The sequence below is a fragment of the Gopherus flavomarginatus genome, chromosome 8, assembly GCF_025201925.1.
Source record: "Gopherus flavomarginatus isolate rGopFla2 chromosome 8, rGopFla2.mat.asm, whole genome shotgun sequence".
Taxonomy (NCBI): Eukaryota; Metazoa; Chordata; order Testudines; family Testudinidae; genus Gopherus; species Gopherus flavomarginatus.
Genome location: NC_066624.1, coordinates 42,771,689 through 42,784,805, shown reverse-complemented (window position 1 = coordinate 42,784,805; position 13,117 = coordinate 42,771,689). Strand labels below are relative to the sequence as shown.

At 43.0% G+C, this 13,117-nt stretch overlaps 1 protein-coding gene across 6 annotated transcripts in view; it reads left to right on the top strand.

Moving 5' to 3' along the window:
* Window positions 1-13,117, top strand: part of ENOX2 (ecto-NOX disulfide-thiol exchanger 2) — a 147,889-nt gene that overhangs the window by 29,388 nt on the left and 105,384 nt on the right. For 2 of the 6 annotated variants that reach the window (XM_050964329.1, XM_050964327.1), the window contains exon 1: window positions 1,084-1,272. The exons of 2 other annotated variants lie outside the window; for them this stretch is intronic. In XM_050964329.1, the coding sequence (XP_050820286.1) occupies window positions 1,152-1,272 (121 nt within the window). In that variant the 5' untranslated portion in view covers window positions 1,084-1,151. Of the gene's footprint in view, window positions 1-1,083; window positions 1,273-13,117 lie in introns of those variants that run through there. 2 more of the 6 variants (XM_050964326.1, XM_050964325.1) reach the window with 2 other exon arrangements.

Sequence of the window (13,117 nt, the reverse complement as noted above, 5' to 3'; positions counted from 1 at the left end):
AATCAAGCTTAGTTTGCTTGTTTTATTTGCTTCATAATCTGTTTTGTTCTGTTTGCTGTCCTTTATATTCACTTAAAATCTACCTTTCTATAGTTAATACATTTGTTTTGTTTATTATTAAACCCAGTTTTTGCAATCCATATCTGGGGTGGGGCAAGAAGCTGTGCATATCTCTCTTCACATTGAGGGAGAGGGTGGATTTTTATGAGCTTGCGTTGTGCAGATATTTCTATATACCTTTTGGGTCTGCTCTCCAAGGGAGGTGGGCACCTGAGGGCTGGGGCAAGTCCCATACGCGGAGCCTCCCAGAGTTGATCTTAGTGTCTGTGTCTTTCTGCAGCTGGGCATGGCCCTGCCTGTGTGTGTGCTAGAGGAGGCTTAAGAGCCTGACTCAGTAAGCCAGGGTAAAGGGGACTCAGGCTGGTGGAACAGGCGGGCTCAATGGTATTCCAGTACATCAGGTGTCACCTTAAAGGGAGGCAACCTATCACAGCTATATACATTTTTTTTTGTAGCTCTGCAAATATTTTACATGAGTTTCATTAAACACTAAGCCCTGACTATTCCTCCTTCCTTCTTTCAGCCTGAAGAGGTTGTGTTCAGTAGAATTTTTTTTTCATATCTATACTGGAGCTTTTTTAAAATGACCACTTTTAGGGAAATTAGATGTTCTATTGGAATGTGAACTTTTTCAGAACAAAAGGAGTGCTGTGTTCTCTGGCACTTGAAATTGTGTCCAAAGCATTGCCAGTGCTTAGCTGATCTCTGTGCTAAGGCTGCAGCTTGCAAGGCTTCCATGTTGTGAAGTTCAGATGTCAGCTGCATGCAACTTTTCAAGTCACTAACATATGAAATCCCTTACCAATTCACACATGAACATGCCGCTAATTGCTTCTCTACCTGCTCTTCAATCTTCCTCCCATCCAAGAGTCAGCCTATAAGTGTCAGTCACTGGAGACTGATGGGAACACATGCAGCAGTTATTCATAAAAGCCAGTTCAATCCCTCACTCTCGCGATTCCTGGATTTTCCACTGCTGCCTTTTGTGTAAGTGTAGTGTCAGTTGTACTAGCATTAGGAGCCTTCATTTGCTCTGGTTGCTGTAGGTCAGCTCCATACAAGTAACTGAACTCAACAAGAGCATCCTATGTATGCTGAACTATTGTGATCTTTTTTTCTTTTATTGTGGAGTTGGAAGTGGTAGGGTAACTGTAGGATCTGTTGAGGAATTTTGCCAGCAGCATCTTGCAATGTTCCTGGTACAGTATACAGGTACAGTATATACTTTGCTCTCTTCCCCCCTGAAAATACATTTCCCTGTGGTATTGCCAGGTGATCATTGTTATATTGGCTTGATAGTGGCAGTCATGTTTTATGCAGACCTTATCTACAGTGGGTCTAGCAGTTTTCTATGTATTTTGAACTGATAATCCTGATTCCCCAGTTGTACGTGGGTTTCTTGCCTTGAATTGCATGTCTGAGGTCTGCTATTACTATTAGGTGATCGCCTGGGGAGCTTGCATTGAAAAGCAATTTTCAAGCATTTGGCATTTTTCTGTTCCCCTCCCATGTTTCTTCACTTTACATTTTCTAATTTATTGCAGTAGATTTGGAATGCACTTTAGAACGGGCCTTAAAGTGAATTCAGAATAGCAACTTCTAAACATTTTCCTGTCCGATTTTGAAACAAATGGCATTTAAATAGAGAAATATCACGTAATTTCTTCCCCTACAGCTACTGGCAGAAATAAAAAAAGAAAGAAATTGCTAGCTAAATGGTTACAGAGAAGCAGAACATTTTATGGCATCAAGTTATTTCATGGAATAGACCTAAGAGAAACCCATTAGATAACACAAAATATCACCTTTGTGTAATACCATAAGTATTCAAGATTTCCTTGACATTTCTAAACACAGACATTGTTAGAAATAAATGTGGTGCCAGAAGAAAGACTTGCAAGGCTTATAGTTCAGGCTGGTGAATATTGCTTAATGTTGGGGGAAAAAAAATTTCTAGTAAGTCCTGGGCCAGTTCATCCACCCCTCCATCCCACTGTGCAGTGTCATTACTTCTGTAGGGTATTCTTTTGTAAGTTTGTGTTCAAATAAATGACGTTGATAAGAGTAAAGGAAGTGAAGAATAGGACCCATTTCTGTTTTCAGTGAGTGACAGGTAGATTTAGACTTGAATATGTGCATTGATTTTTTTCTCTCTCTGCTGAGTGGATATCAGGGAGATGAAGTGTAGGGATCTGAGTCAGTGTTTCAAGATTACTGTTTCAGAACAATGCAGTAAATCAGCTGTCTAGTCCAGCAGCTGGTGAATTGAATTGTGTTCAGTTAGACCAATAGACTTGTATACAGTGTCTACCTCCAGCTGATTGAAAAAGCTTCATTCTCTTTTCTGCATTGGTTAGCTTCTTTCATTAAAGACACTTAAAACTTTTGCCAGCATAACTATGTCTATTAGGAGTGAAGAAATCACACCGCTAACAGGCATAATTACAACTCTACCCCGATATAACGTGACCTGACATAACATGAATTCGGATATAACAAGGTAAAGCAGTGCTCCGGTGGGGGAGAGGGGTGCGGGGCTGCGCACTCCAGTGGATCAAAGCAAGTTCTGTATAATGTGGTTTCACCTATAATGCAGTAGCATTTTTTGGCTCCCAAGGACAGCGTTATATCGAGGTAGAGGTGTATGTCCACAAAAGCTGTAGCATAATTGCAGTTATATTGGCAAGAAAAGTACTTTTTCTAGTATAGTTTATTTTGTTTGGGGAACTGGTATATATTATATCAGCAAAAGACCTTTTTTGTCAGTATAAATAACATCTCCACTAGGGGGTATTTGGTGGTTTAGCGCAGTGGCTCTCAACCTTTCCAGACTACTCTACCCCTTTCAGGAGTCTTATTTGTCTTGCGTACCTCTACCCCTTTCAGGAGTCTTATTTGTCTTGCGTACCCCTAAGTTTCACATCACTTAAAATCTACTTGCTTACAAAATCAGACAAAAAGATACAAAAGTGTCACAGCACACTATTATGAAAAATTGCTGACTTCCTCATTTTTACCATATCATTATAAAGTAAATCAATTGGAATATAAATATTGTATCTACATTTCAGTGTATAGTATATAGAGCAGTATAAACAATTAATTGTATGAAATTTTAGTTTATACTGACTTCACTCATGCTTTTTCTGTAGTCTTTTGTAAAACTAGGTAAATATTTAGATGATTTGATATACCCCCAGAAGACCTCTGCGTACCCCCAGAGTTACGTGTACCTCTGGTTGAGAACCACTGGTTTAGCTATACCAGCAAACCCTTTCCAGGGGAGACAAGGTCTAAGTAAGTGTTGGAGATCTGCTTGCCTGATGGTTTCAATGTCTTATTGAATAATTTTTATCCAAAAGAGCCATGTGCACATCCCTGAAAGAAAGGCTTCTGTGTTTTCTGTAGTTGTGACTGAATCAAAGCAGTACATTCTCTACTGCGATTTTACAAAACAAAAAATAAATAGGAAGATGCAGAGCATGATAGAAAATATGTAAAGTGTTTTTCCTAGAAATAGGATAATTTCTTACTTTACTGAATAATACAAATAAGACTGACTTGAGTTCTCACACTATGATTACTATATATCTTACCAGAAGAACTTTTTCTTGGCAATTCAGTGCCTTGAAGAATATAGCAGTCACTTACTACAGTCATCATGTCAGGAGGTATATTAAATAATGAACAAAACTGAAATTCCAGAGCTTTTAGGTTTAAAAATCTAATTTCCAGTAGAGAACTACAATTCCTTATGATTCTAGGCTCATGTTAATCAGTGAGAACCAAACTTATTTAAATAAATCTTTAAGAACCAGTGCAGCTGGTGCTTTAACAATGAGCTAAATCAGTAGTTCTCAACTATTTTTGTTGGAATCCTGCTGGGATAGATAGACAGATTCTCCCCCAACCCCATCCTAGGTCATGAAATGGTGCAAATCTGCTACTTTCTCTATTCCGTTTTCTATGATTGGGTCGTTTTTCAGAAGGATCTGCACTAGGAATTATTTTGGGGGAAATTCTATGGTCTGTGCTATACAGGTCATCAGACTAATGGTCCAATAGAATCTGTGACTTCAATAGAGTTTTCTCTTACTCAGAATGGCTGCCAGTTTCTATAACTTGCCATGGGATTGAAGCTTCTGATGGCCACTACTTCATTACTGTGACGGGGTGCCTCTGGTAATGATAGCTGCAATTTCCATTTGTTTCAGTTGGGATTGAAGGCCAGGCTACCCGTGGGAAGATGGATGCTGTTTCACTGCCTGCTTTTATGCTTCTCGACCTTCAAACCTGCTGGCGTGTGACACACTCCATGTAAATGTGTGACGAATGACTGCACTACACAACAGAACACAGGGATTGCACATTGTGCCTAATTATTATTTTCATTTATTCATATTACAGTAATGCCTAGGCATGGTCTATGCTGGAAAATTAGGTCATTTAACTATGCCACTCAGGGGTGTGAAAAATCCACACCCCAGAGCATAGTTTAAATGACCTAATCCCTGGTGTAGAAGCACTAGGTTGACAGAATAATTGTTCCATTGATTTAGCTGTTGCCTCTTGGGGTGGTAGATTACCTGTGCTGACAGGGGAACCCCTCCCAGTGATAAAGGTAGTGTCCACACTGATGTGCTGTAGTGGTGCCAGTGTAGCATTTCAGGGGTAAACAAACCCTGAGATTGAGACCCCATCGTGCTAATCACTGTACAAATCTTGATTAAGCCCGGAAGAGTTTACTGTCTAAATAGACAAAGGGTTGAAGAAGAAAGGGATATAAATGCAAACAAAATGAGTAATGTGATAGTTGGCAAATGTTATGTTAGTGCACCTCTACCCCGACCTGATGTAAGGCGGGTTTGCATACAAGGCGGTAAAGCTCTGACACGCTGCTCTGAGCAGCATGTTAAGGGTGCTAGGGCAGGCCAGGGCCGAGGGGTTCGATAAGGGGCAGAGGGTCTTGGAGGTGATCAGTGGCTCCCCCCAGGGTCTGGGGGGCAGGAGCTGTGGGATGGCACTTTTAGGGGCCCTGCAGTCCCAGAGTGGCCCAGGGGATTAGCGGGGGGCTGGGAGCAGCCTGCTTTGCTTCCCTCGCCCTGGCCCCAGCCATGTCGCTTGGGGGAGAGGGCTTGGGGCAAGGAATCCCCCCCTCACTCACCAGCAGCGGCGGAAGCGGAGCATCCTGGCCCCAGCCTGCTCCATTCTGCCATGTCCGAGCTGTGACTTTCCACTTCCCGCCGCAGGTGAGTATAGGAGGCATCCTTTCCCCACCTCTCTGCACTCACCTGCGGTGGGAAGCGGAGCGACGCGCCCCAGCCCGCTCCGCTTTCCTTGCCCCGGCCCCAGCCATGTCTCTGTGGGGCGACTGGGGAAAGGTCCTGCACTTATCTGCCCGGTGGGAAGTGGAGCTGGCGGAGTGGAGCTGGCTGAGGCTGGGCTGATCAGCTTCCAGCCGCTGGTGAGTGCGGGGAGGTTGGGGGAAGGATACCCTCCGCATTCACCTGTGGTAGGAAGCGGAGCGCCATGGCTGGGAGGTGGCAGAGTGGAGCCGGTTGGGGTGGACATGGGGATAGGGGTCAGAACAGTCAGGGGACAGGGAGGTTGGGTAGGGGGTGAGTAGGGAGGGGAGTCTCTGGAGGGGGTGGTCAGAGAACAAGGAATGGGGGGGGAGCAAAGCAGGTTTGATATAACGCGGTCTCACCTATAACACGGTGAGATTTTTTTTGTCTCCCGAGGACTGTGTTATATTGGGGTAGAGGTGTACCATTTTTGTTTAGTGTTTTTTTTGTGTTTGTTTTTTTTTTTTAACAACCTGAGTGAAGGGGCTTTGGATTATGATTTTTCACAATAAACTGTTTTAAAGATTGCTATCTCCCTGCATCTAAATAATGAGAACTGGAATTCTGTCATGTGCTGCTATAAAGTTAATAACTTTGTCTTTTATAAATTCAACATGGAATAAAAATCTTTGTCATTACAAAACAAAATTATTTCATTAACACCAAAAAGTTATTTAGAGATTCAATACTAACCAAATTCATATTTGTGGTAATTTTTTTATACACAGCCTGGAAAATGTTGTTAATGCATCAATATTAATGTCATAATGCAAACTTTAAACGTAATTCACAGTTTACAAGAGTCATCTGTATTGACTCAGGGTGCTTTCAACATTAAAATGCTTAAAAAAGAAAAATCAGCTTTGAAGCCAAACCTGTTTCCATGCAGTTTCAAAACTTTTAGTGCACTCAGCTGAACGAAGAAAACAGTCCTCCAATGCCAGCCAAAGAAGCTGTAGCAGTCAACAGCTGAGATGCAATTTCCATGTATGGCTGTTCTTATACCTGTCTGTTCATTCCGTTTGGAGCACCTGCCATTGGCCACTGTCAGAGGACAGGATACTGGGCTTGATAGACCTTTGGTCTGACCCAGTATGGCCATTCTTATGTTCTTCTTATGTTCGTATATGTTGTCACTTGGCTTACGTGTGTGCACGTGCGCAGATAGCTGGTATAGCAGACATCTAGTGTAGTTGAGTGCTGACAGCTGGAACGTCGTTGCCGTAGTAATGCTGTTCAGGCTTCTCATTGCTTCTGTTTTTGCTTATTTTTTGCTGCAGATAAGGCGGTCTGCTTGTTCAACAGACTTTGATGTTGCTTATAAAGAAAGACCACAGGCATTGTTCAGTGACAAAGGCACTTGGCTAGGTTTATTGCTAACACCCTGGTTCTGTGAGACCTGGCTCCATGGTTACAGGTGCACTAACACAAGAGCAAAGAACAGCTGAATCAGCAGCTGGAATTTCTGCTGTCCCCGTGGCCGAATAAAGGGTTAAGGCAAAGTATCCCTCCAATTATAGGCTAAGGCAAACAACTGGAATACACAACTTTCATTATATTCATACTCATTAGCATATTTTCATAAAATCATATAGAGTGCAACGTCACACCTGGTACACTAGCAACAGCTTTGCCAAGTTCATATACTAGAGAGTGAACTTGCAAGCATCTTCTTTAATACATGGCCTAACTTTGGTTCAGGCCTTAAATCTTGCACCAGGCCCAGTGCTCCAGGCTCTGCTACACCACAATCACGTCCTTCTTTGAGCAATGCTCCGTATGTGTATTCCACATGTTAGTGCGCATGTGTGCCATGCCCCTGTCTTTAGAAGTTTCTTTCCCAGTAGTGTCTGTTGACCCACACATGCACAGTATGTCTCCCTGTGCACCTGACTGATTGTACGTGGGCCAGTGTGGGTCGACACCACTCCAGTTTCCTCATAGGATCATAGAATATTAGGATTGAAAGGGACCTCAGGAGGTCATCTAGTCCAACCCCCTGCTGAAAGCAGGACCAATCCCCAGATTTTTACCCCAGTTCCCCAAATGGTCCCCTCAGGGATTGAACTCTCAACCCTGGATTTAGCAGGCCAGTGCTCAAACCACTGAGCTATCCCTCCCAGCTCATACCGCCACATGGCCTGAGTCTGAGCCCCTATTCCTCCTTCACTCTTATCCAGAGAAGAGAGTTATCTTTATTGTAAATAATTTAGACTTAGCTTATGCTATATAGCTTATTGGGAGAGTTAATATAGTTGATATAGTGATTATAGTTATAGCATAGTCTGTAGTTTAGTAAAACCCCTCTCCAGTCGGGGGACTTGATCCCTCATCACTGCTCAGGATCCTAGGTTTCAAGAGCTTCGTCTCCTGCCCTCATTCCTTTTCCCTCTGTGACGAGCATCAATGGTGCCTCTACTGCCTGGGAGAAGCACACATCTCGGCGAAGTGTATCATCTGTAAGTCCCCTCTGCCCAGAGCCAGAGAGGCCAGTGGGCTCCGTCTCTGCACGGTTCCTGATGGAAGAGGCAATGAGGCCTCCAGTGCACTTGCTTCTGGCCAGGGAGACCACCCTGTACAGTGGCCTCCACAGTCTAGCAGTGCCCCTCTGAGCATGAACCATTGAGTGGAACTGTTGGCACCGAAAAGTAAGAACAAGTTCCACCATGAGAGCAAGAAACACTCTCATGGGCACAAGAGCAGATCCCTGCAGAGGATTGCGTATAAGAGGCATGTTTCCTCCCAGAGCTGTGCCAGGTCAAGAACAAATCATCTCAAGCCAACCTAATAGCTTTCTTTTACAGAGTAACAAGGGATGGGGGAAGTGGTAGATGTGGTATGTCTTGACTTTAGTAAGACTTTTGATACTGTCTCTCATTTGGCAATTGATTTTTGATTATTGCCAGATAAGTATGCCCAGTGGTCGGTGATGGGATGTTGGATGGGGTGGGATCTGAGTTACTACAGAGAATTCTTTCCTGAGTGCTGGCTGGTGAGTCTTGCCCACATGCTCAGGGTTTAGCTGATCGCCATATTTGGGGTCGGGAAAGAATTTTCCTCCGAGGCAGATTGGCAGAGGCCCTGGAGGTTTTTCGCCTTCCCCTGCAGCGTGGGGCATGGGTCACTTGCTGGAGGATTCTCTGCAGCTAGAGGTCTTCAAACCACAATTTGAAGACTTCAATAACTCAGGCATAGGTTAGGGGTTTGTTATAGAAATGGATGGGTAGGGTTCCGTGGCCTGCTTTGTGCAGGGGGGTCGGACTAGATGATCACATTGGTCCCTTCTGACCCTAGAATCTATGAATCTATGTCCTATAAACCAACTAGGGAAATATAACCTAGATGGAGCTACTATAAAATGGGTGCAGAACTGATTGGCAAACCATTCCCAGAGAGTAGTTACCAGTCAAGCTGGAAGGGCATATCAAGGGGAGTCCCACAGAGATGAATTCTGGGTCTGATTCTGTTCAATATCCTGATCAATGATTTAGATAATGGCAGAGAGAGAACACTTATAAAGTTTGTGAACACTACCAAGGTGGGGTGGGGGGTTGCAAATGCTTTGGAGGATCGGATTAAAATTCAAAATGCTCTGGACAAACTGGAGGAATGGTTTGAAGTAAATAGAATGAAATTCAGTAAGGCAAATGCAAAGTACTCCACATAGGAATAAACAATCAGTTGCACACATACAAAATGGGAAATGACTGCTTAGGAAGTAAGACATGTGAAGTAATTCTTTCACTCTACTCTGCATGGATTAGATTGCAACTGGAGTATTGTGTCCAGTTCTGGGCGCCACATTTCAGGAAAGATGTGGACAAATTGGAGAAAGTCCAGAGGAGAGCATCAACAGTGATTAAAGGTCTAGAAAAATATGCTCCTCTAATGTGGTTAGTTACTATCCTTTACCTTGTGCATGTTGGTTCGATTAGAATATCTCTATCCATCACCCTGTCATCCTGACCTTATCTTTAGGAGGGGTTAGTGTGTCCCTGTATTATTTTGGGGGAGTGTATTTATACTAAATTTGGTATTGGAGTATTCTGGTACTACCCATCTGGAATGTGTTCACATGAATACTCAGTGCCTAGGAGTGCTTGTGTTTTTGCAGCGCCAGCCCAGTTCTTGCCAAGTTCATGTACTGAAGAGTGAAACTGCAGGCATCTGCTTTGTAACAGGGCCTGACCTTTGCTCATAGCCTGATTCTTGCTAAGTTTGCTATATATCAGTAGGACCTGACTTTAGTTTGGGCCGTAGGCCTTACACCAAGCCCTTATATCTGGCCTCATGTCTCAGGCTTTCTTTTTCTGCTACATCTAGGTAATGTCACAGCCTCCCTACATCAGAGAGTGGGGTTTGACAGTTTTACTCAGCCCCTCCAAAGAATATTTTCACCAGCTGAGGGGAGAGTAGAGTGGAGCGTGTGAATTGAGTGTGAGGAGAGGCAGGGGAAGTGATGGGGGAGGAGACAGGAGAAGGAGGAGGGTAGGGAGCAGGTTTAAGGTGGGGGGTGGAAAAAGTGGATGGGGGAGAGGAGGGGCAGAGGGCAGGTGTAAGGTGGGGCATGGAAGGGAGAGGCAGGGCTCCAGGACTATAATATTTAGCACTATGCCACTATTAATATCTGAGCATCTATTGTCCTTTCTGGTGTTAAATTCTAAGAATCTATGAAAAGCATAGGTAGGGAAGTGTTCCCACCAGGAACCCCCATAACTTGCACACTATGGAGATCCCCAGCGCTACATAGAGCAGCTGGAGAGTGAGGCCAGAGCTACAGGAGACAGCTGCAGTGGTAGGTTGGGTACTCTGGGCACCAGTCAGCACATTTGTGAATATGCTTGGCAGAATTTGATTTTTTTAAATATAATTTTGATGGGTAATATCAATGTTTGTTTTTCAGCATTTTTTGTATCTTTATCCATTTAAATTTTCAGTTGCATAAAATTATGAGGTTCAAGTATTTTTTTCTGGTTTGTATTGATATAAATTTTCAGAGTGGTGAGAACTTATGGGGGACCAGACAAAAATTACATAATGAGAGTAGACATTGAGACTTAAAAAGCTAACGTTTTATGACCATTAAAATACAAATTATCAGCATTACATGTCAAAATAGAAAAAGCTAATATCCTTAAATCAAACTCTAAGTTCTCATTTTACTTACTTTGCCTATCTGTAAATTTCAACTATTATGAATGGAAATATGTTTTGTGTGTGTCTAGTGAAACATAGACTAAGAAGAATCAAATCCTTCCAAGCTTGTTCGTGAATCATAGTTGGTGGTGGAAGTGCTGGTGGAGTTAGTGGGCTCATAGGGCAAGACAGGATGTGGAGTGGGTCTTGATTAGGACCAATCAAAGTCCTCTTGTCTCCTTTTCAATGGATGCATTTTGAGAGAGATTCATTGGTTTCTTTTGCACATTCTTATTTACTTAAGGAAATTAGTATACTGTGCACGGAATGTCATTTATACACATTAGTAATTTTATAATATAAAAAACTAGCTTGTTTAATTGGCAAAGAATGTATCCTACATGGAGGGCTATGAGAAGGCAGAGTCTGAACATCTGAAACAAAGCTGGTGTTTGGGAGTTATCTGTGTGAGGGAAAACATACTGAACATTTTTTTAAACGTCAAGCTCTTTTTAATGCTGACATACTTCAATAAATCCTCTGGATTTTATTCTCTGTTTCCGAAAAGCTGCCACCACTGAACTGGAGAGTGATCATAATTTCTGTCCCAAAGGAAAATGAGCAAATCACAAGCTTCTGGAAAAGGCGTTTAGAGAAGACCAGTGTTGCCACTCATGACATTAAGCCCAATAGTCTGAAAACAGCTATTCATAGATTCTAAGGCCAAAAGGAACCACTGTGATCATCTAATCTGACCTCCTGCATAACACAGCCCATAGAACTTCTCCAGAATTGTTCCTGTTTGAAATAGATCAGATCTTTTAAAATGGCATCCAATCCCGATTTAAAAATGGACAGTGATGGAGAATCTACCACAACCCTTGGAATGTTGTTTCAATGGTTAATTACCCACACTATTGAAAATTTGTGTGTTTTATTTCCAGGTAGAATGTGTCTAGTTTCAATATTTCCAGCCTTTGTCTGCTGTAATGAAGAGCTTATTCTCAAATATTTGTTCTCCATGTAGATGCTTATAAACTGATCATCACCTGTTAATTCTATCTTTGTTAAAATAAATAGATTGAGTTCCTTGAGTCTGTTACTATAAGTCATGTTTTCCAATCCTTTAATCATTCTCGTGGCTCTTCTCTGAACCCTCTGCAATTTGTCAACTTTCTGTGAACACCAGAATTGGATACAGTCTTCCAACAGTGGTCGCACCAATGCCAAATACAGAGATATATAATCTATCTACTCCTATTTGAGATACTTCTGTTTATGCATCCTAGGATTGCATTAGCACTATTGGTCAGAACGTCTCACTGGGAACTCAGCTGATTATCCACTGACCTCCCAAGTTTTTTTCAGAGCCAGTGTTTCCCAGCATAGAGTCCCCCATTCTGTACGCATTTTGTAAAGTTGCTCTGCCTGGTTGAAGGAACATAAATCCACACCGTGTAGAGGTTAAGCATAGGAGTTTATTATGCACAGCTCTGGTGGAGTGTCACCTTGCTTAGTAGGCTCAGAGACACTGTTACAATGGAATATATGGATTTTCCATGGGCAAGGGAAAGTAACGAGGTAGGCAGTTCCACACCCTGGGATAGGTTCAGCCGCAAGACAAGATAGCACATTAGCCAATGGTTAACAGGTCGCATAATGGCTCTGCCCATGGGGTCTCAAGTTAATATTTTATCACAGTATTAATTAAATGTTATTAGTATAAAATATATATGTTGAATTCTGATTTGGGGTTCATAGGAATGAAGCAACGCCTTTGATTGTTCAACAGGTACATTTCTAGGGGTTAAAGCAAGGAAATAGTGGAAGTATATGACAATAAAGATTGTCCCCTTTGTGTTTTAAGGCAGGCATTCGTCCCTGTGAAAGGGAGCTGGGAGGAGACCATATCTTATACTGACTTGTGCCAACCTTTCATAAACTCAAGGTTGGATATGTGGGAACAACATCTCCCTAGAAAAGAAACTAACAACCGAAACAGGGCTTCTTTGTTCAATTTGCAACTTTGAATAAGACGCAATTATTTAGTTCTCAGCTCCAGTACCTGGCAATTTGCTGACTAGGCTTATTTTGGCAAAGCAAGGTTATCTTTTGTTTATTCTGCTTCTCTTAGCTATTCACTATTTGCTAGGACTCTGGTCTCTTGACCAAACTCTGGATTTTGGGCCTGGAAAAGAGCTGGCACAATCCACAATCAGGTTGTTATATAAAATGCACATGGAATTTAATAAACTCTTCACTGGTGCACACTATCTAGATGGTGATCCAAACCAGGGGCGTCGATATGGGGTGGGCAAGGGGCCATGGTCCTCCCACTTTTAAAAGTGGATGGGCCTGGCCCATCCACTTTTTGCCACTGGCCCTTCCCCTCCTCTTACCCTTGAGGCCCGGCCCCAGCCAGGCTGGAAGCTGGAGCCCAGCCCAGAGAAGCTGGGCAGCTGTGGGGAGATGTGGACTGTCCACATGCCTGGGGTGGAGGGGCCTGAGAGCAGCCTCTGGCCCTTGCCCCACCCCCCCGGACCTCCTGCCCAACAGCTGCTTGGACGGCTGTTACC